Source organism: Astatotilapia calliptera, chromosome 19, assembly GCF_964374335.1.
Source record: "Astatotilapia calliptera chromosome 19, fAstCal68.1, whole genome shotgun sequence".
In the NCBI taxonomy this organism is placed as follows: Eukaryota; Metazoa; Chordata; class Actinopteri; order Cichliformes; family Cichlidae; genus Astatotilapia; species Astatotilapia calliptera.
Genome location: NC_137440.1, coordinates 18,577,287 through 18,600,015, shown reverse-complemented (window position 1 = coordinate 18,600,015; position 22,729 = coordinate 18,577,287). Strand labels below are relative to the sequence as shown.

The 22,729-nt window shown below is 40.4% G+C and overlaps 2 protein-coding genes across 4 annotated transcripts in view; both read right to left on the bottom strand.

Annotated features, from left to right (window-relative positions):
* Positions 1–11,912, bottom strand: part of pacs2 (phosphofurin acidic cluster sorting protein 2) — a 65,979-nt gene extending 54,067 nt beyond the window's left edge. For 2 of the 3 annotated variants that reach the window (XM_026151355.2, XM_026151358.2), the window contains exon 1: positions 11,547–11,911. In XM_026151355.2, the coding sequence (XP_026007140.1) occupies positions 11,547–11,665 (119 nt within the window). In that variant the 5' untranslated portion in view covers positions 11,666–11,911. Of the gene's footprint in view, positions 1–11,546 lie in introns of all 3 variants that reach the window. The other variant, XM_026151357.2, reaches the window with a different exon arrangement.
* Positions 11,913–15,313: 3,401 nt separating this feature from the next.
* On the bottom strand, positions 15,314–21,270 carry srsf5a (serine and arginine rich splicing factor 5a). Its single transcript, XM_026151376.2, has 8 exons — positions 20,936–21,270; positions 19,678–19,817; positions 19,517–19,587; positions 18,864–18,998; positions 18,251–18,320; positions 16,762–16,835; positions 16,577–16,681; positions 15,314–16,411 (listed from the first exon to the last, which is right to left on the bottom strand). Exons 2-8 carry the CDS (start codon positions 19,801–19,803, stop codon positions 16,102–16,104), a joined length of 891 nt encoding a protein of 296 aa, XP_026007161.1. The 5' UTR covers positions 19,804–19,817; positions 20,936–21,270; the 3' UTR covers positions 15,314–16,101.
* Between the last annotated feature and the right edge of the window lie 1,459 nt (positions 21,271–22,729).

Genomic DNA, 22,729 nt, shown 5'->3' with positions numbered 1-22,729 from the left:
ACAGGAATGCGCTGTCGAAGCTTGCTCAGCGTCCAGGAGGTCAAAAAGGTTATGTTCACAGGCTTGTCAAGCTACGCTTTACTTTTGACTGGCAGTGATAATGAACGTTCATTTCTACAGTTATCCAGGGACACATGAGAGGTTTTAGCTGCTAGTGCCAACCTCAGGATTTTCACCGTGTCCATCTGTCCAGCCATCAGGGAGGAGCTCGGTGGAAACACGAACGAGGTCATATGACTCAACCACCCAGGAGTGAGATGCCAGATGTGGCATAGCAGCTTTCCTAATTACTACAATATGTAAAACCTTCTAAGCTGTCCTCACGGCTGCAAGTTTTCCAGAGAAACCTGACCTACATTTCTCCTGCATGCTCTGAATTCAGAAAAAAAAGTTCTTTAAGTCTCTGTGAAGGGAGAACCGAAATAGCAACTGCTTCTCACGCCAGGTGCTGCAGGAGCCACGCTCACAATACAGCCTACAGGGTCCTCCTGCAAAACCGCAAGAATGAAAGGGCGCGCTCATGAGAGACCGCACAAAAATGCAGGGAAGGAAGGCACGAGGCACATATGACATTAATGATCAACAAACAACGTCAGATTTACCTGCTGCCAAAAGGAAACGCGACACAAACACTGCTGCTAAGGAAATCAGTGATTAATGTATTACGAGGATTTCCCTGGAAGCCACTGTTTGGACACACAAATCAAAAACCACACAGCTACACTGGAAATAAGGTCGTAGTAAGAAACAATAAGTCCGTTCAGCACAGAAATTCACTTTTCTGCAGGATAAAAAAAACCCGAAAACAAAAAACACTAGCATGAAAACGAGGGAACAAATCAAGTAAATCAAAGCTAGGTGCTCGATGAATACTAATGCCGCAAAGAAGCCAAAGTGTAAATATAAAACTTCTTCAGACAGCCAGTTGAGGTTACATCACTAGCGAGGCAGAAAATTTACTTTAAGCCTGAGACATCGATTCTTGTTGTTAATTTTCTGTACATTTTTGTGACAGTAATGATTAAATCTGCATTTCTGTTGTCTCGTTAACCAAACTTTATCACCCTGATTAGAGGAAATAGACTAATCAATATTTTTCCTCTGGGCTACAAAGACATCTTGAATCAGAGCGGGACGAGCTGAAATCTCATCTACATCTAGCACAAATTTTTGACATGTCTCTCGCTCTATTTTCAGCCTGTTAACCTCTTTTTTTATTCCTGCATTACACATAAAAAAATAATACTGGAACATGGGATAAAGTAAACAGGCCCCATGGTGGCCTGTGTAATCACGGAGCTATTTCAATAATTTGAGCCACATTTGGAAATAAGGTCACCTCACAGAAAATCCAGTTTTACACAGTGATGTTCTTTAGAAATGGAACTCATCTATTAGCAGAATTGTGGATTTGGGTGCAGAAACGAAGCGGGCATTGTTGTAACAGAATGGAGCATTATCACACTTACATAACAGGGTATGAAAGTAATGAGCGCTGCGTAACAATGTTACCTTTTCAACAGAATTAATCAACTCAAGGCCCGGAAACAAGCGTCTTATAGGCTTAAAAACTATGCAAAGGCTAATGAAGACAAGGAGAAACTCTGCAAAAGCAAATGAAGCTACAGGAAACTGTTAGTTTAACCAAAGTACAAGAGCTTTAGTATTGTGAGCCACCCCAATTCTATACATTTTGTTGGGAAAATGGGAAATGGGTGCAGGAACAGATCTTCAGGCTTCCCGAGCCCTTTAAAATCTCTTCTTTGGAAGTCGCTGTCTTTTGTTCTATTCACTGTCAAGATGATCCCACACTGACTCAGTAATGTTGAAGTTCGGACTCTATCACTCTTGTGATAATTATCAAGCTGAAAAATGAAGCTGTTGCCAATCAGGCACTTCTCAGATGGTATTGCACGGTGGATCAAAATCTATTGGGATCTTTCTGCATTTATAATTTCATGAATTTTGACACAACTGGCTGAAATGTAGCCCGAAACTATGAGATAGCATCCACTGTATTTTGCAGATTACTGATGTTGAGTCCAGTTCTTGCGTAATTTGGCATACTTCAGCCTTTCTCCTCGTTTCCCTTCAGAAACTGCTCATATGTTGTAAACAACTTTTTTTTTAGGCCTGTCACTTCTTCTTTTATTCTCCACTGGTCCAGTTTCCTTAAATATTTTAGGACAAACAATGAAGAAAGATTTCAAGTATTCCTCTATTAACTCTTTGAGAATCATTTTTTTGGTGCAAAAATACTTTCTGTGATATGTTTCATAGATTCAGTAACAAAGCGCCAGAAGATATGTTTAAAACTGCTAACTTTGTCTGTTATGTGTAAAAACAACACTGGTTCATCTGTTGAGTCAGATGCATTTTTTAAGCTTGACTCATAGGCCAGTGTTAAGTGGTTCAACAGCAAACAAAAACATTCCTCTGAAAATGGTCAGGTACAATGATCGGACTGAAAATGGGTGAAAAAGCAGCCAGACTCTGAAAGACCTTCAGAAAACCTGCAGAACTATTGCTCAAGACCACCTTAAAAATGACAAGAAAGTCTGGCTCCTTGCAAGAAAATATAAAGTACTGTAAAAGTTCAAGAAGTTTAAAAAAATGTATTTACACCTTCAAGAAATATGAAAAAAGTCATTTATGGCTGTTCTCAATATAAAATCCACAAAGTCCACACTTACAGGAGAAAAGCCTCGTGTTACTAAAGATCAAGCACACACAACTTCAACCACAACACACTAGTTCCCAAAGGGGATATTGAACACACAGTCCACTACTTTAACAAACACTACTTCTAATCGCTTCTCACTTCCTTTCACAACATTAACCACATGTTGCAGGGCAATATTTCCCACCAGCAACAAGCTCCTCCTCCATCCTATCTAGGTTATCACTGCGGTGGGTGTTGCTGACACCATCATAGGATTTCAGAAATGAATGATGAGGGCGCTCACCTCACCGTCACCTACTCTGAAAAGAAAACTTTTGCGAAAGTTGCAAAAGATCAGTCTTTCAAATGATAAAAATGCCACATTCAGATACATTTATCAGTCTGTGTGGAAATCAGTAGTAGACGTAACATTTCCTGTGCCAGTTTTGCTGATATTGTCTTATTAAGACATTTTTATTATGTGTTGGGTTCAGCAGGACACCGTTTAGTCTTTAGACATCTTATTTAGACTAAAAGACCTGCTAAAGACAACGCTGTGTCCCTGGACTGAAGATTTCAAGAACATAGATGGCGGCGATGGTTGTTTTACATTTGTTTCATTGGGGCTCGCATTTTCTTGCAAGAAGAGCCCAAGAATTGTAGAAGAAATGTAATTTTCCATGTTCTGTTTCCCGGTTAGCATGAAATTCATTTGTGGTGCATATGTTAATGCGACATCAGTGCTGCGGGTGCATGCAGCATATTATAGCAGTTTTTTTCTCCTGAACTGTCTTTCATTTTTGAGCTACCCTACCAACCTGGGTTACATTGGGCCATTTACAGTAATTTGATGTTTATGTCTGCACTTTATCATCTTTCTTCTGCAGGCCTTGACATTTAACTTGTTCTTTAACACAGGCTTGTTCTTCCACCATCTAGATTCAATGTAAGCAATCCCATATTGTGCAAACAGAACCTATACAGACTGCCATGCAGCATTTTTTTCCATGCTCGTAATCTCATTCTGCAGGAAAGCAAAACAGATATTATCAACGCAGGTTCATAGAAATCTAATATTGTCTGGGGAAATAAAAGAGGAGCACAAAAAGCAGGCAGTCAAGCATGGAGCTGGGCGCTGAGGCATGAGTGAAGTCAGCTGTAGGCAAAATTGATCGGCCTGCAGAGTCACAAAGCATCTCAAATGTGTGTTTGGAGGGTGTGTGTGTGTGTTGCAGTGAGGAGACAACTGCCCTTTCCTGTCCTGCCCTGTCTGTCCTACAGGATGCTCTGCATCAGCAAGATTCAGGGGGGATCTCTTACATAAGACCTTCTAAGTTAACATTCAAAGAGCATGGTAGGAGAATGACTCTACAAAGGTGTCTGTTTAAAGTGTGGAAATCATCAGAGCATTTGGGGCTCTGTGTATGGCAGTGTCAGTCCACTGGCGCTCCACATCTTTGCTTTTAAGATCCTTTAGCAGTAGAATCTGCTGCACATCAGTATTGCTGCACTTCTGTCTTCTTTGTTCCCTCAGGGCAGCTTCTCAGGCCTCAAACACAGCTCCTCTCTTTAATCCAGCCAACCAGTGCTACCAGCACAAGCTTTCCCAAACCTGCTCCCCAGCTTCCCATAACACTGCAATAAATACAGTTTCTAATTCCTGCCTCCTTTTCTGTGCCTGTGCGCCTGGCATAAACATAATCAACCAACTGCCAAGAAATTTAGTTCATGGTTTGCACAGGTCTGCCTGGCACCCATCCACAGCTACAGGAAGATTGTGTATTCCCCAAACAGTTTGGCAAATGTCTGCAGGAGGCTGCCTGCTGATGCTAGGTGAAACTAGATGTAAAGAGGTATGCGATGCTGCGCTGAGCAGCACCTGGTGATTGCTTTCATCACTAATAGACATTTTAAAAGTTGTACGGTTTAAAATGTTGATTTCTACAGTGAGGTACAGTAAGACTTTTATTTTGAAGGTGAACTTATGTCAAGTCTGTCAATTGTGTTGTTTAACTGCCGTTCTGTGGTTCAGTTAGCAAATATTTGCAAGCAAGTCGACATCTCCTGTGCAAACTATGGGTGACAGCAGCAATCTGCAAGTGACCATCGCAACCCAGAGATGATTCGTAGTGTAAAACCCTTTATGTGACTAATTTGTATCCAGTGACATCCAGTGATCTCCATACTTTCCCTAGCAACGAGTCTCTGGGGCTGCGTGACTGAGACCTAATCTACAACCACCACTAGGGTGAGATTTTGCTATTTTTTCTTTTAATGAAATGTCTCAATGACTGTTCACACTTTTGCCATGAAATTGGTTCATTCATGGTCCCAAGAGGATATATGAATGTATATACATCTTCTGAACATCTGGCATTTTATATATCACCACAAGAAACTTAAACCCTCTGACTTAACCAATAAAAAATGGCAACACTTGCAGGAAAGAAGGGACAAATGTGCTCCCAGATGATGAAACCTACTTTTTGTTGAAATGTTTTGAAGTTGTTATAATAAGAAAAAAATTCCAGTTGTTACCCTCAGAATAAAAACCATTTGCTAACCTCTGCTATTGATTTTATCACTCTTGCATGCAAAGCTAGGATGGTAAACACTATACTTGCTGGAGATCCGCACGCAAGCATTGTTATTCTAGGCACGTTATCATTTAGCTCAAAAAACTTCCTAAGCACAGCTTCACAGGGCTTCTGGCATAGTTGCAGCCTCTTAGCCTTGTTAAAACTCACAAACATTGGTACAGAACAAGCACCGAGTGCAGGACAACAAGAACAACAAAGGGAACAAAAAACAATGAGAGGCTTTAACTACCCCTCATTCATCCTACTCTAAATTCCCGCAGTGTGACCATCCCAGGCAGCCAGGGGACAAAAGAGCAAGTGTCTCGCTGCTGCTCAAAGCGACATCTCAGCAGTCTCGCCTCCAACAGGCCCAAATATGACTGCCTACTGGCTCCAGCTGCCATTCGAGGGCCCGTTCAATCCCTGCTCTGTCTCTGAGATTGGCCCCGTCTCTTGTAGCACTTAGCCACACGCCTGTGGGCTGATGTGCAGAAATGCAGCTGATGCCCACTTCAAAAATACCAAAATGAAACACAGCTCCTTGCCCTTGGCTCTTAAGAGCAGATGTAGCATCAGCAGCTGATTGATTTTACATGCATGATAGGGGTCTTAAGAGGCTCTTAGAAGACACAAGCATCTTTAGGAACAAGTGTGCAATTATAGCACAGCGTTCAGATGCCCTGAGCAATGAAACAGCGCATTTGGTGCTCATTCAAATGCCTCTCACGATGAGGTGACAGGACTTACCACTACATTTCACATTCAGAGTTGGGATCACTTAAGGAGGATGCTGAGAATATAAGAGGAGCCTTCATTGTACCTATCATGTTCTTTGCTTCCTTTCTTAGCATTATTAGTAAGCACGGATCAGAGCCTCATAACCACTTAGTGCTACCTCATAAAAACTGCGGCCACTTTTAGATCTCACATCTGGATTTTCACAACCCACCAACCTCTACGTTATGTGTTTAAGGCCCCCTACCTCTCCTGAGGTAGGTGATTATGAAGTATCTCAGCGTGGAGAGGCACGTGTCCTGAAGTGACTCTAGGAAACGTGAGATCAGTGCCGAGGCAGCACTTCTATAAGCCTCCCAGGCTAATAGCCTTTGGGCTTCAGAGACCTCCGAGCCACTGCGAGCAGTATTTGTGGAAGGATGAGGAAGGTACAGGATAAAATGATAAAAATCAGGAGAAGAGCACATATGCTAGTTCAAATTAAAAATGCTGCTTGGTCCCATGTTACAAACAGTAGCTTGGCTGATTTTTAGAAATGTAATGAACCCATGTGAGGTAAAGGGATGCCAGGATCTGATTAGCACTGTATACAAGTTTACTAATTTAAATCCTCATTCTGGCAACAGAACAGTATAATGAGTACAGCTCTGTGGAACCATGTTACCGACTCTCTTCACACCAAACCTGATTTCCCCATAAAAAATTAAACTCTGGCTCCTGAGGACTAAAAAGGAGATGTGTTTACAATTTTAAAAAAATCACTTTTCATGCTAAGTACTCTTCCCTTCATAATACCTCTGTCTCGCATAGAGAATCCACTAACTTGTCATGGTCGCTGCTGACAAGAACTGCACTGTTTTTCTTATTACAATGCATAAGCTGAAGGCTTGCTTGTACAACTGCAAAAATTAGGATGACAGATGGCAGTTAATAAAACTTAACATGCATTCAGTTTTTATTGAGAGCTCACATTTTTGAGAAAGGAAGCAAATATGATAACAATTAGATTTCAGTCGTTTACCATAGACTGTATGTAAAAGATGTACACAGCTACCATCATCCACTAGTTTGCAGAGTTGCTCTTAACATTTTAGCTATCGACAAAAATATTTCTCAATTTTTGTCACGAACCGGCAGATACTAAGGTAAAGACCCTACAGCATTAGAGAAAAAAAAAACCCTCTAAATTTGATGATTCTCTAATAAGAGCTCTTTGAGAAGGTGGGAAGGAAAAACTCCCTTCTAAACAGGAATAGACCTCCGGGAGGGCTCGGGGAGGGGCAGTCACCTGGTTGGGAGTGGAAAATAGAAGATACAATGCTTGTAAGGGAATTTTTTAGAACAACCTGATAATAATGAATTAAATAGCCACACTAGAAGCAATTAATACATTAGCTAGAATCAAATAAAAGCAAGCAATCTTAAATAGTTGTTTAATGTGCATGGTGAAGGATATATCCTGATTAGAAATGACTGAAAGTTTCCTCACAGCGCTGCTGGAAGCCAAGGCCTATCTACAGTAAGTATCTGGTTAGACATAATGTTGCAAAGATTTTTAGTTGTGTCTATAGTAGGAAATTGGCAGTCATCAGAGGCTTTATAGCTTTAACTGAGCTAATTTATTTTGGTCTTTCAACCTCATAGATAAATATAAATGGGTATCATCTGCATAGCAGTGAATGATGAACTCTAGACCCTGACTGATTTGTCACACATAAGGTGCCCATGCCCTAAAGCATACAATTTACAAAATGAGCATTAACACATTTCATGATCTGAAGCTACCGCTGAAGATTATTACATTTAATGCGAATGTATTTACTGGTCTTTTCTCAATCAGACTTCTTTTTGTAAGTGGAAAAAAAAAAAGACCTCCTGCTGACCATTAGGGGAAAGAAACGCAGGTTTAAAGGTCTTCTGCATTTCCCGATCCATCTTTTATATACAGTCTATGTTTTGGAATAATAGAAACAACCAAGTTCATTTTTCACACTATTTATCCAAAGCTAAATTTTTAATTATCATAACCATGAATTATACTACATGAAAAGAAAACTGAAAGAAGAGCCTCTCCATTGTTTCAGCAAAAAACAACTAAATACTAAAAGAAGTAGATAGTAGTGCAGGCAGTGAGGCGTTCAGTTTATTTAGTTCCCGTGTGAGACTGACAGAGGAAGACAGTTGATTTGACACCTGGTTAACAAGCTGAGTTCCTCCTGTCTAAACTCTGACAGACAGCAGTCAATAGAGAGCTACAGCCTTTAAAGGTCTTGAATTCACTTCACACTAGCAGGCGAGTTGCTGCAGTGTCTGAGCCCACGAACACATTAAGCGAAGTAAATCCACTCTGTAAAGCAGCTTCATACGCCAGCCCACGCTGCTCTTGTTGCTGACAGACGTGCAGGGTCGGTGCAGATTGAACCCGGGACTTTTTAGTTACAGGAACCTTTTTATCCACTTGTCCACTCAGCTGAATAACATCTCAACTATGCTATTCCTGGAAATGAATTAGTTTTATTTCAGCTAAAAGCCATGCAATTTAATGCCCACTGAAGGTATTAACTTAAGAGGATAGATCGAGGCTGAAGAGAGAGAGTTTTAAAAAAAGTAAATAAACACACAAACATACTCCTCCATATTCTGTATCAGTTGCAGCGTTTTCCCTCTTCTCTGCAGCCTGACAGATGCTGACCGAAGTCTGACAGCAGGATTTTGTCTGTGTTGCATCCAAGTGCTGAATAGTTACCGTATTTTAATCTGATATACGACCATTAAAAAAAAGATTTCTTTTCTGACCTCCTCTAATGAGGTTTTGGCTCTGATTTTATGGGGGGAAAAATACAACTTTATTTGATTATATGCCTGTAAACATAGATTTATTTACAGTTATACTCGTACTGAAATGCCTCATATCTGTTTTTAATTCAAAAAAATATCTAACCACATTACATGCTTGTGCTGATAGTTACAACATTAAATATCGGAAGAGATCAGGTTTAAAGGATAGTTTGTAGAACTGCTGACCAAGGTTTTATACCAAGGCTGTGGTTTAATTCAATGCCACTTCATAATCAGACCGACTATTTTGTGCGATAACCCAGCGTTTGAGCTCAAGGTCTGACACTCAGAATTATTATTCTCAAACTGAACATTTGCATTAGGCTTTCAAACACAGAGTTATAGCAAAACGAAAGTAAACCCTCTTTCAATTATAAGGTTTTATGCATAACGCCACAGTGAACAATCAACTGCTCCTTAGCTGGTCTTAAAATTAGGTAACTACAAGCCAAGATGAATGACAACACATGACATATTACACTGTGTCTATTGAAACAGCATCTGAAAAACTAACAAAACTAAGTACACCCCATGATTCAGTAGCTTGTTGACTCACTTTTAGCAGCAGCAACTTCAAGTAATCAGTTTCCTGTCTGACTTTATCAATTTCTCTAATCATTGTGGGGGATTTTTGCCCACTATTTTTATGTCATTTCAGTTCATTGAGGTTTGTGGGCATTTGTTTATGAACAGCTTTTGTAACGGCCCATCAAAACAATTCAGTCATTCTGTTGCAGATTTGCTGCTGTGCTTGGGATCGTTGTCCTGTTGCATGAAGTTTTGCCCAAGCTGTAGCTGTTGGATAGATGGACTCACATTTGACTCCAGTATACTTTAATATACATCTGAGTTCATGGTTGATTCAGTGACTGTAAGGTCCCAAAGTCCTCTGGGAGCAAAACAAGCCCAAATCATCAACCCTCCACCACCGTGCTTGGTGTGATGTGCTTCTGCTGATGTTTCCCTTCTCTTTTCACTATAACCAGTCATAACTACTTTGGCCTAATTTGTCTTTTGGACGCTGCTGCCAAAGTCTTGTGGTTTGTTCTTTTTAGAAATGCTTTCTCCTGGAAATTTGTACCGTTAATAAGTTTAACATTTAACATAGTAACTAACTTCTTTTTTGTTGGGGTGAATTTGCTGGGATGCCCGTCCAAACGTCTTGTTTTCCACTTGTGAATAATCTTTCTCATTGTAGAATGATGGACTTCAAATCGTTTGGAAATGGCCTTTTAAACAACTTCCTGTCCATCAATCTGTCCACCCAGATTGATGAACAGGAAAGATTGGTTCAGTGGTGATGTAAATTCTCTTTTAAACCACACCTGAATGCTCCAGACCACCAAAACTTTAGCTTTTATAAAGGAGCTCACGTTTACTGATGATCAGTTACTCAAGTGCATGAGTCAAGCTGATAAATAAAAGCATGATAGGTCATGCGTTTCTGTTCACCTGAAGTTGTATTTACCAAATATTAAGACCTGTTAAGGGCCAGGATATTTTTGTTATGTCCTGATATGTTAGACATTAAAACTGTACTTTCTTTTTACCATGACTATATATGGAAAAGCCTAACAGACAAATATATTCAGAGGAGGAGGAAATCTCATATATTCCTGTATTTACTATAGCCTTAATTATATACCCATGTTCATTTGAATAATGAATGAACCGTTTACGCTACTGTAATTAACTCCAGCATCAGAAAAGTGAAAATTTGCTGGTTTTTTTCTCCCTTTTGAATCACCGTATAATTAGACATTGTTGGGTTTTAGGAGCGCAGTCCAGTAAAACCACAGTGACACTCCAGCTGAGAACAACTACACAAACACTGCTCTGTTCTGTTTGCAACCTGAGGGCAAGGCATAAGTTTAAAAGAACCAAACACACCTACACAGAGCTTTTTTTGTTTTGAGTATTGAAAAACAAATAGGCAACAAAGGAAAATTAAAATTGCTTGTTGCTTTTTCAGCAGCTGCACACACAAATTTAAAGAGAAGTTACAGAAATGACATTTTGAAGTTTCTTGGCTGTTTTTTGTTTTTTACAGTATGTTTACATAGTGGGAGATATGAGGCAGTAAACTAAAAACAATGCCAAAGCCTCCAGAGACTTTGAGATATTATTGTCTGTGAAGGTATTAAACTATACTCTCTGGCAGAAGACAATCAATAGTGAAAATTGTTGTGAGCTGCTCTCCTATCATGGGTGAAATGTTACCAGTGCTGAGATGAGGAACACTAGAAATCATAGAAATGCACCCAAATCGGGGCAACCTTGGAATGCACACTGCATTTAAGTCTCCTCGAGGGTGGAGGGTGGAGGATGGGGGGGGCTCACAAGAACCCAATGAACCCACTGGGTCTCCATGATGCATGAAGCGGGGCACAGTGATCTGGCACGGGGCTGGTTACCTTTCATTCTTCTGCAGAACACACACCTTCACGGTGGGATGTAACCTTGCACTGAACGTGTTTGTTTTTGTAGCCTACCAACAAGGCACAGTTTACCCTCCCTTTGCAATATTTACATTCAAACAGTGCTGCAGATGGATGGAGGATCCCGGTGCAGGGCCTGCCTGCATGGGCATCCACTTGGCATGATGATACAGCTAGCTGGTGCAAGCGTAACGTTAGCCAACTGACAACTGACAGCTTGCGCGTATGGCACGGTGCAAGCGTCGCATTTAAAGTTTAAAAGGACACCGAGATACGGCGCCAGCCGCGTTTTACCTCGGGATGCAGTTCGGGGACGATCCGTCTATCTCCCACGTTGCAAACAGGTTCATGGGAACCGGTCTGTTGAGAGCCCCGCTCCCGGGGAAACTCAGCCGGCCGCTTCTTTCCGCCATGGTCCGAGCTGCCGGTGGGACTATCCGACACCAAGCTGGGGGGGTTGGAAACAGCAGACCGGTGCAGGTCCTCTGTATACGCGTGTGTTTCCGTGAAAAAGAGCCGTTACGCACTCACGTTAATGCAGTGCAGACGGCGGAGGACGAGCTCATTTCTCCGGTGTGGTCCTCTGTGCCAGGGAGGGACTGCAGCGGAGCCACCGCTGAGCTTGTTGTGCCTACCACGCTGCTCTGAGTGTATGGAGGGCGATTCGTGCCGCCCTGTTGCGGGAGGGAGGGGAACGTTTTACCCACTCACACACTTATTCACAGCATTCATTGCATTGTGTTTTTGTTTTTGCACCAGATAATAAAATGTGTCTTGTAAAGGAAAAGCATGTATGATATGACATATGATGCCAGCTATATGATAAAACTGTGGTAAGAGAGCATGCACTTGTATAACTGCATGTTAATGTAAATATTTAATCAACCAATCAGATGGGAGTAACTCAGTGCTTTTACCAGGGGGCCCTAGTTGCTGAGGTGGGGTGGAGTGAGTGGGAGAGACTACCTAAGGACAGACAGTGGCAGGAGTCCTCCAAAGCCTGTTTTGTTTGCAGTTTTGCATTTCCATATTTAGAGATACAGATTTGAAATCCACCAGCCTGCTGGGCCTTTTCTCTGTGGAGTTGTATGTTAGGTTAACTAGATAAGTGGAAAAGGATGGATGGAAACAGATGGTAAAATGGTTTAGTCCACCCCACAGTTGGACTCATCTTTGCAGTACAGTAAATTTATTTTATCAAGCCGAGTCCTGCAAATATGCACCACGAGTCGTGTCTTTCTCCAAAAAAGCAAAATCAGTGTATCCATAAACAAAAGGAAATTAAATCTATCAGCAGCTGTTAAACCCAGTACACCAACTTCAGATAGAACACTATAACTATCACAACCTTACATCACGAAACCCTCCAACTGATGTGAAACCATAAAAGCTCAAATAGTGGCGTAGTGGCAGTTATTCCAGATAATCATTTCTACCGATTGCAGTTCAGCTAAAAGCTTAGCAACACTGACATCAAATAGCGTTAAGTTTTATTGTATGTTGGATCAGTGTCGCTGTGAGATAAACGAGGCATTTTGAGGAAGTTGGTGCGTTTCAGACTGATGAAACAGCATTTTGTAATACCACAGTGGCACTGTTTATTTAAAAAGGAAAGTGTTAGGATGTTACTTATACAGCAAGAGATGTGTGTTATTTAGTTTTTTTCAGTTCTAATGACACATTTGGATGGTAGGGCCAGAATTAGACATAAACAAGATGAATACCTAATAAAGTAAGTGTTTATTACCATATAACAAAGACCATTTCCTTGAAGGCAAAACGAGTGTCTGAGTATCATACTTCCTCCACTGAGAGACTCAAGGAGCTTTATTACTGCAAAGATACTGCAGTGGTAAGAAAGCATACAGCTTTTAGTATCTCACTAAGATTAAGTCATTATATGCAAAACCTTTGTTTTTGTTTTTAAAATATGGCATTAATTTCCTTCTATAAGTCTGGCACTTAAATTTGACTGCCTTTGCATTCATTGCTCTTCAACAGGGCATTAATTATCCCTCATATATTTCTCTCCAGAACAAAACGTCACCGCAGGACTTCCTTCCCTGCAGTGGCAGGTAGAGTGATACCTGAGTGATACAACAATAACAACAACAAAGCTTTGCTGTGAGAGCAGCTGGGGGTGGAGCAACATTGAACTACAGATAGATAGATAGATAGATAGATAGATAGATAGATAGATAGATAGATAGATAGATAGATAGATAGATAGATAGATAGATAGATAGATAGATAGATAGATAGATATGCAAAAACTCCATGTTAAATTCCATTTCAACGGCTCGAGTTGCGTGATTACATCTTTCACTCTTAAAATCACAGCAGTTTACCTGCGTAAATTATTTCCATTCATTCACCTGGAAAATCATGTCCTGATTATTGTCATCCCTAATGGTGGATCACTCATGTACAGCCATGCAGCGACTTTGCAATGCGAGTAGACACTGCCACCATGTGGTGACCACGATGAATGGGATTAAAGCCAAAGTAATAAAAACTGCTTGCATTTAACCAAGACCGCAACAAACATGTTTTACTCTTTAACGGTGAGTAACGTAAAGAGAAACCACTCATCTTTAAAGCACGTGGCCACTTTAAGGATTAGCATGAGCTCCTGGATAAGCTGTTACTATATTAATCCTCAGAAAGCTTGTCTATAATCATATTTGCTCAGTAATCGCCCCTCTGTCCCCTTGAACAAGCGAAAAAATGAACTTTAATGAATTTTTTACTGTTCAAAATCAGGTTTTTCTCAGTATAAAGGCCGTCAGAGCCAAAGACTGTACAAAAAAGTGGATGTAGTCACCACTGGAGCCAGAAGTGATCATATGTGGATGAAAGGGAGGAGCAATAAGTAACTGCAAAATGCACCAACAGCCCAAACATAGCAGAGAGGTCCAGTTAGCACACACCAGGTACAGATGTCTTTGTTGGAACACCTGTTAGTCAAATGTGTGCCCAGTATTCAGATGTATTCCAAATACATTTGGCCCCATGATGTCGTTATAGTTAGCTTTTATAATCCTGTAAAGTTGGGCCCTTTAACATGGAAGTCTATGGGGAGTGACTCGCTTTTGGGACCAGCCCCAAAAGTCAAAAACAAGTGCTTCTTAAAAAATAAGAGTTGGGTGCACAAGTTTGCATTTATTTAGGATTTGGCACTGCATAAAGCAGGTGGTATAATGTACACAGAAACTTCACCTCAAATCAAAAGCTAGATGGTTGAAACTTCGACACAATCTGGGGTTCCAAAAAAACAATGATCCCAAAGATACATTCAAAGATACTGGTTGTGTAAATGAATAGAGCAAGCTAACACTCTGGAATGGTCTTCCCAAATCCTGATCTCAACTCAAGTACCCTCAACAGGTCAGTAGCAGGAAATGCAATCAATTTAACAATTCTACCAAGAGTAGTGGTCAAATATCGAGCCAGAATTAAGCAAGAAGCTTGTTTGTGGCTACCAAAAGCATCTAATTGAGGTGTAACCTGCTAAGGGGGATTTAACCAAATATCTGAAATATGTTTATATAACTGAGCCAAAAATAAATTCAGAATTGTTTTTAAAGTCATTAAAGATATATTCTGTATCCACACCGAAAAAAGAACCGTTCAAAGAAATCATGGAAAGCAGCAAATTACCACATTCATGCCTATGTGTGTATGTAAACTTCGAACACAACTGCAGTTTTATTACACCTAAGAGCCATTGACTTTCACCCTGTGTGCCTCTTCATTGTACAATACATAGAATATCTAAACAAAAAGCCTTGAATTGTATCAGAGGACTTGAAATAAAGTCAAAATCTTAATACAACCCATAAATGTTTGCACTTTGCTATATCAGCTTCATTACAGCAAGGTTTGAGCCACACGTGTTCAAACAGGATCTTGTGGTAGTTATGAGCTTGGCTTAATCTTCACTCTCAAGCTTATCCACTACTGTATGTGCACACAAGAAAGCTGCAGCACCTGCACTGCAAACCCTCCAATTTTAATTAATGTTGCTCAATACTGACTTGAGAAACGACAAACGAACAGAATTAACAGTTGTGAAGCTTTATTGAGTTCAATCGCAGAAATTTTAATGCGTATGTGAATCTCTTGAACCACATTCACAAAGTATTTTAAAAAACTGACATAAAAAAAGGAAAGGAAATGCAGTGGGCATTTTATTAGTATCAAATTATAAACTTATTTAGAGACAAACGTGTTCAGGCCCTCAACACCCAATAGGGTGGAGATTAAGAAAACTCAGCAGGTGGAATAAGGCCGTGATTTAAAAACAAATCTAAATCCATTACAAAAATGAAAGAAAAAAAATCCAGACAAATAACTAGCTGAAGTCTTTGCAGATTCACATATCAGGGCAGTGAATGAAACGTGTACAAATACGTCATCACAAGCGTAATCACAGCAACAACCGGGAGCTCGCATTACCAAAACATACTCGTCAACATTTTGGAGAATCAATGACGTGACCAAAAGCCACAGAGTGCTGGATGGAATCAAAACATGGCAGACAGCTTAGACTGTAACGGGCATCATCACCAACTGAGTATTTCGTATATATGAAATGCCTGTACAAAGATGGGATACATAAATCTCACAAAAACAAAACTTCCTTCTACGGAGACGCATCCAAAATTAAGATTTACAAATAATAAACACGAAAGTGTCATTAATGACAGTCTTTATTTCAAAAGAAGCCATATAAAAAGGCAATGCATCCCCTTCACTAAAACAAAGAAGGAAAAAAAAGAAAGGAAAAAGACTTAGACCCACACCGAGCAACTACAAGTCTATGTTACAACATACAGGTGTACCCATCTCAGTGTTTGCTGTCTGCTGAGGCGGAGCGGGAACGAGAGCGGGACTGGGAGCGAGAGCGAGAGCGGGAACGAGAGCGGGGAGACTGTTTGTCCTGAGCCGGTGCAGGTGAACGCGAGCGAGATCTGGAGCGCGACTTGGAGCGAGACTTGGAGCGGGACGGGGATCTGGCTGAGGCCTTGCCCCCTCCTGACGTCTTCTTCTCGGGAGTCCGGCTGGCGGATCTGGATCGGCTCCTGGAGCGGTTGCGGCTCCTGGAGCGACTCTTTGAGCGGGAGTAGCTGCGGGAGCGAGAGCGGCTCTTGCTGTGACTGCGGGGAGAGAGAGAGAGAGAGAGAGCGCGCAATTACAACACAATGTTTCGGCTTTTCAAAATAAAATATTAAATCTCTTAACAGTTTGTCAAACTGACTTGAAACCTCGCAAATTCCTGAACAATTTATGGATACAACCTAAAATAAATTAAAAAACCTTACTTTCTGCTGTCCTCAAACATCTTCAGCTTGCGACCATTCAGTTCTGTCCCATCAAGCTTGGATATGGCATTCTTCATGTCACTGCGGGATGCAAACTCAACCACCCTGCATGAAAAGAGAAATTAGTGGACAAACAGTTCACATTAGGAATACAGAAAGGCTCAACTCAAAAAACAGCAACTCACCCTTCGTTTTTGGTGGGTCTGTGAGCGTCCACAAAGGTAACTTCCCCTGCTTTCCTCATCAGGTCCTTCAGGTCCTATTTTTAAAAGCATAAAGGCGGGTTAGCAACGGGGAATGAAACCTGAGGTGTCAGTGAGAGCCTTCTCAGACCTGGAGGGAGAGAAATGAACAGGCAGCAAGAAACCACTGAAACTTGGGTCATCTAGTCCTGACGTTTGTCACTTAGTGATAAGCTTCCATTTCAGTGGAGGCCACGTAAACAAAAGAGCCACACAAATTGCATTTTGAGAGTGGACAAGTGTTGCTTTTTCATTTATTTATTCTTTTAAATTCCTTTTGTACCCTTAAATTATATTTTTAAGCACATCAAACAAAACCAGATTGAATTGTATTATAAAACGCCTGAAGGGTAACATAGAACTGTGTTTGGTTTTTTTGGGTGAACGGATGAATTTCTGTATGCCAACTATTTATACGATTGAGATAATGCTATGTACTTACAGGCAAAACTATGGGTAGGTGGAAAAAAACCCTAATGTGGACTTCCTTTTTGTTGATGTATTAGTTCTAAAGAGATTTGGCTCAACAGAGATACACTGTTTACGTGAGTCCCCTTTAGGACTGTAACTCTACACCCCGTTACCACCCGACCCTAAACAAACCCAATCACATGAGTTTTATGCTACTTACCGCTCCATACCCAGGAAGATATTAGCATAGAGCCACTTGTCCAAATAGCAAATGGGAACCAATGCAGTGTTAAGCCCTTGAGAAACGCCCTCGGCCTTGACTCAGCATCCGGCCTCCACAAGTAAGGAACCACCAGAGATCAAGGAGGAGGGGTGTGCGCCCGACCCAACACCCCCCACAGCTCCATCAGCAACAGAAAAAGACCCAAATGGGAGAGTGTAGGGACCGTGGATTTGAGGGGGGTTACATCAGTCGGGAGTGCCAGCCCACAGAACCTCCAGACTGTGGCTACGGACCTCCTAAGGCTACCGTATCCTGCGCTAGACCACTCTCACCCGTTACTGGGCCCAGCCAAGACTTTACATCAGCGGCAACTGCGTGTAAGGAAAGGCACCAAATGGACACTATTCAGAAAAACAACCAGCAGAGGGCGCTACACACTTGTGACACCCAGTGGAGGGTGTGCATTTACCTCTGATACAAAGGAAACCATATCAGAGCAGCTGTTTGAAAAAAAATAAAATAAATAAAAACAGTTAAATGTTTTTGTTAGAATGCCTGGCATCAGTAATAACATGTGCTTTTGTGTGGAGAAAAAAAAAAAAAAAAAAAAAGAGTGTTTAAAAGGAAAAAGTATTTATAAACACTAGGGGGCTTCCTATAGTAAATAGAAAATTGCCTGGTATGTGTTGTTTTCTGTACCTTGTGTGTTTAAAGAAACTGACCCGGCCAATAAAATTAATTTTGCTCCTTTACAAAACTAGGTCATTTTTAAAAAGCTTGTGTCCTGTTGTCTCTTACCTGCCAGCTCGTCCGCGAAGACAAGTTCTCCACAACGAGTCTGTGGTCAGTCCGCACTGGAGGGCCATATCTGCAGAGGCAACAAACACCAGCACAGCTTTGATTACATTTTCTGTAAGGAGCACAGATCCGGTGAATGCATCCACATCCGGATCTGCCTTTGTGCCTGAAAACACGGCTGGTGTCTCGTCACGTTCACCGTCTACCTTAGGGTTCTGTAAATATTTGAGTTTGCTTCAGAGGTGAAACTCAACACTGGCCAATCCTATTTTAGTGTAGTCCATTAGAGACTCTCAATCCTACTTTCCTGCCACATGTATGCAAATTTGTATGTGTATCTTTCCAGCTTGTATAATATTGGTTGAGCTGTCACAGGACTGTATTTGACTTTGGACCAGATAAACTATTGTCACACCCAGTTTCCACGTAACAGGATCTGTTATCACGTGTCAGAGGTTTACAACCTAATATCAATATTTAATCTGCATCTGTCCATTTATTAGAATTTTATTTATTTAACATCATTATTTCTTTTTACATGAATATTATCTTTAAGTGCTTTTTATAAAATTATTACTTTGTTTTAAAGGAAGCTACTGAAAATGTGCTGTACCTGGATCCACTGCTGCGAGACTGACGATAGCCGCCGCCGCCACCACCACCACCACCACCGCCGCCGCCTCCGAAACGTCCCATTCCAGGGCCGCCACCTCTTCCTCTTCTGGAGCGAGCATGCTCAATAGTGACCCTGATGGGCAAAAAAAGAGGTTCAATCAGTGTTATCAGATTATATACAAAGTAATTATATCTGATTAAATGTGTGTGCTCCATGTGACTCAGGCATGCGACAGCTCCACCACAGGGAGCCTGACGTCATTATTTTGCGATAAGCAAGACTGAGGAAAAAGAAGTTATCAGCTCAGAGAAATTATTCTTAATAACTAGGAACTAGTTCTCCTTTCCAGCCACTGTCTGAATGTTTACTTCTTGTTTTGAAGGGCCTCCTGAGTTGTGTCAAACACTCACAAATGAGCCTTTAAAAGGTCTGTGGCAGTCTAACAGCACAGAAAGAGGAACCGGAACCAGCCAAGGAAATTTACTTATAAAATGAAGAAGCTGCTCGGTCATAGAGTATAAACAGCTTGTAAGGTTCTCAAAAAATAAACTTAATAAGCTGCGATAAAGTAGCAATTATATCTTGCTGGAAAAAAGTCAAATGTAACCGACCCACACCCACCAAATAAGACATAAAGACAACATCATTACCGTTCACTACACAGTTCTTTGCCATTTAGCTCATACACAGCATCATCTGCATCTCTGTGGTCATCAAATTCCTGAAAGGAAGAGGAAAATGTGATTATGTATAAGCAAAAACACTTTGAAAACTCTCACTTTGCACAAAAAAAAAAAATGCTCAAACTCACCACAAAGCCAAAACCATTCTTCAAGTTGATCTCACGGATGCGACCATAGCCCTTGAAAAACTTCTCCACATCTCTCTCTCTGGCGTGAGGACTCAAGCGTCCAATGAAGACACGGCAGCCACTCATGATGATTTTATCAGCTGAGATGAAAGAGTAATTAGTTAACAGCATCTAGCTCAGCGCTTTTACCGCACAAAGTGTTTACTCGTTGCTTTTTATTTATGTGCTAGTCATGTGCTGCCTTTTATGGCCAAGATAAGCAGGCCACACCCCTTGAAACAAAGGTCACATCCGCTGCAAAAATACAAGTTAATCAACCATTTTCTAAATTAAATATTAACCACAAAAAGAAAAAAAAAGCAGATAGTTTAAACTACATGTATTTTATGAAACTTTAGCAAAATTAATTATGTTAATCCGTTTTAGATTTGCATGACAAATAACGTAAAGAGACTTGCAATACACTCAAGCTAGGGTGAAAAACAGGCCCCTGGCAAACTGAACAAAGCTCAACAGGATCGGAACACGCACCATGATCCCTCTCCGGTTTAAACGAGTGTAGTTTAGCTTGTAAGCAAAAAAAAAAAAAAAAAACTGGGCTTAGCGTACCCCGACGGTTCGCAGGCTATTTGCATCATCGAGCTCAAAATGGAAAACGGTTTTGTATGGAGCTATTGACTGAAACCGTACAATCATTCTCACGGCTAAATTGTAATTTAAAGCGCGTTTATCAATATTTACAGGTATTTCCACACATTTTCTTCTTATGCGATATGAAATGTGCAGACAGCACAACAACGGCGATCAAGGGGCCCGTTAAAACAGCTCAATGGATCTGCATCAAAGGAGAAAAAAAATAGTCCGATTGCATTGCAGGTAATCAGTAATGATTAAATAATCGATTCTCTCCGATTATGAGACACCAGAAAAATGACTTGGGGCCTTGCCAATCGGCCTCAGATAAACCATCGGTGTCGATTATTATTGCAATCCTACCTTAAATTAGAGGATCGCTGGTAAGGGGATGTAAAAGACTGCGGATCTGACAAATAATGTGCTATATTAGCTGGGTAACAGTAAGCACAAGCAGGCCTCATCACAATTTCGCTCTTGACGCTCGCCTCGAGGTCATCCCCAGCTAGCCGAAGCTAGCCTGTGACCTAACTTCGGTTTCAGCGCGAAGAACGCGCCAATTTAACGTTTGACAAAAATCGCAAAATCCTTGAAATAACACAAATACGCTTTAATAACCGCTCACCTGTTTCTTTGTTCCTAATAGAGCTGCTTGGGCCTTGTTGCTTTCGCTGCTGGCTCGCTCCTGCTCAAAGTAGGTCACCGACTGTGCTGAATCAAAATGGCGAGTGAGCATAAAAAGAGCAGAGACCGCAAAATGCGTTGCTGCCCTCACAGTGTCACGTGATTGCAGCAGGTAACGCTTAACTAGGTTTACGCTGTTAGAGCCATGGGCTTTACCCCCAGTAATATTTACAGCTAAAATAATAAACCATCCACATAAAATAACAAAGAATGTGTGCAAACGACAAACGAGTACATGCATTAAGGTTAGCGTCTTCGAATACTTGAAAGGAGGATAAGACACAGATTTGGCAACTCATATCAGCCTATTCTTGGGTACGCAGCGTTCTGCATGCCTTAATCTTAAGTAATTTTCATACTAGTTGCAATGATTTTACTCCTTTATGATATTATTTCCTTAAGGATTATTAAAATTTGTACATAATATATCACAAGTAGGGTTAGTTTTCAAGAAAATTAAAACATTTTTTCACATCCTGTATCGCAAGCCCTACAGGCCTCATTTCCTAACCGTGCTGAAGCACAAACCTAAGCGTAAACTTGCCACTCACAAAACTCTTACTCTGTTTATCAATATTGAATTTGTTCTTTATAAACCAATTTATAAGTACCTCTTACCATGGCATGAACAAATGAAAGCCTGGCTGTGTTAGGAAGTTAAAACGCAAGTCTTTAAAATAATTACTACTACTACTAATAATAATAATGTCAAACACGTTTTTCCAAAATACCAAAAGGCAATGCATACAATTGCAGTTAAAATAAAATAATAAGAGTAAAAAATAGAATTGCATGTAAAAATACAAAATACTGCATGTAAAGGCGTAGACTTTGACCTTTTAATTTAAATCTTTTTCTTGTATTCCTTATTTCATATCAAATCTTAAACTAGCACACCTTTCATTGAAAATGACTTTTTATTGCAATCCACGTTCTTTTTTTTCTTTTACTTTATCTGGCTTCCTGTTTATTACTTCCACGTTCGATATTATTTGCATGAGTGCCTGTCATTCTGTCTGTAAACAAGACAGTTTGAAAAGTTTTGAATTAATTCTGATAAAACTTTGTAGGGGTGTAGAGTGAGTTCATGTTAATGATCCATTAAAATCTGTCTCACATCCACTGATGTCTTCAAGGTGAACTTAATGATTTATTGGTCAACAGCTGACAAAAAGTCTTGTAACCTGTTTCGTGTGTATTGTCGACATATAAAAAAAAATACCTTAAAAGATTTGAAATATTATGTCACAATTGACCTCTGACCTCTTCTTCAAGGTCAAATATGGCCAGACTTACAAAAAATGACTTTTATCTTTAACACTATGCTTAAAATCCCACAGCCTTTCTTTGTATTGGCAACATTTAGGAAACAATACTGGTAAACTGGGATTCTAAGTATCACATGGATTGTCCCAATTGACCTCTGATCTCTCTTTTATTTTCACATATGCATTTCTTTCAAGTTGACCAAAAATGTGTTATTCTTACTGCACTGCAAACATTTTTAAATTATTTTTCTTTAACTATTAACACTCCCGTGGAAACATTTTGGAAAGCTGTGCCTTTTTTCTAACTTTCTCTTTGTTTGTTTCAGTTTCTTCAGTCAGACCTTCCTTCCTGTCTTTTCTTAATGGCTTCTTTCTTGCAACATTGTCATCAATTTCTCTGCTTCAACAAACTCATTAAAACTGTACAAACCCTGTTCTTGTATTTCCATGTATCTTTGCACATTTAA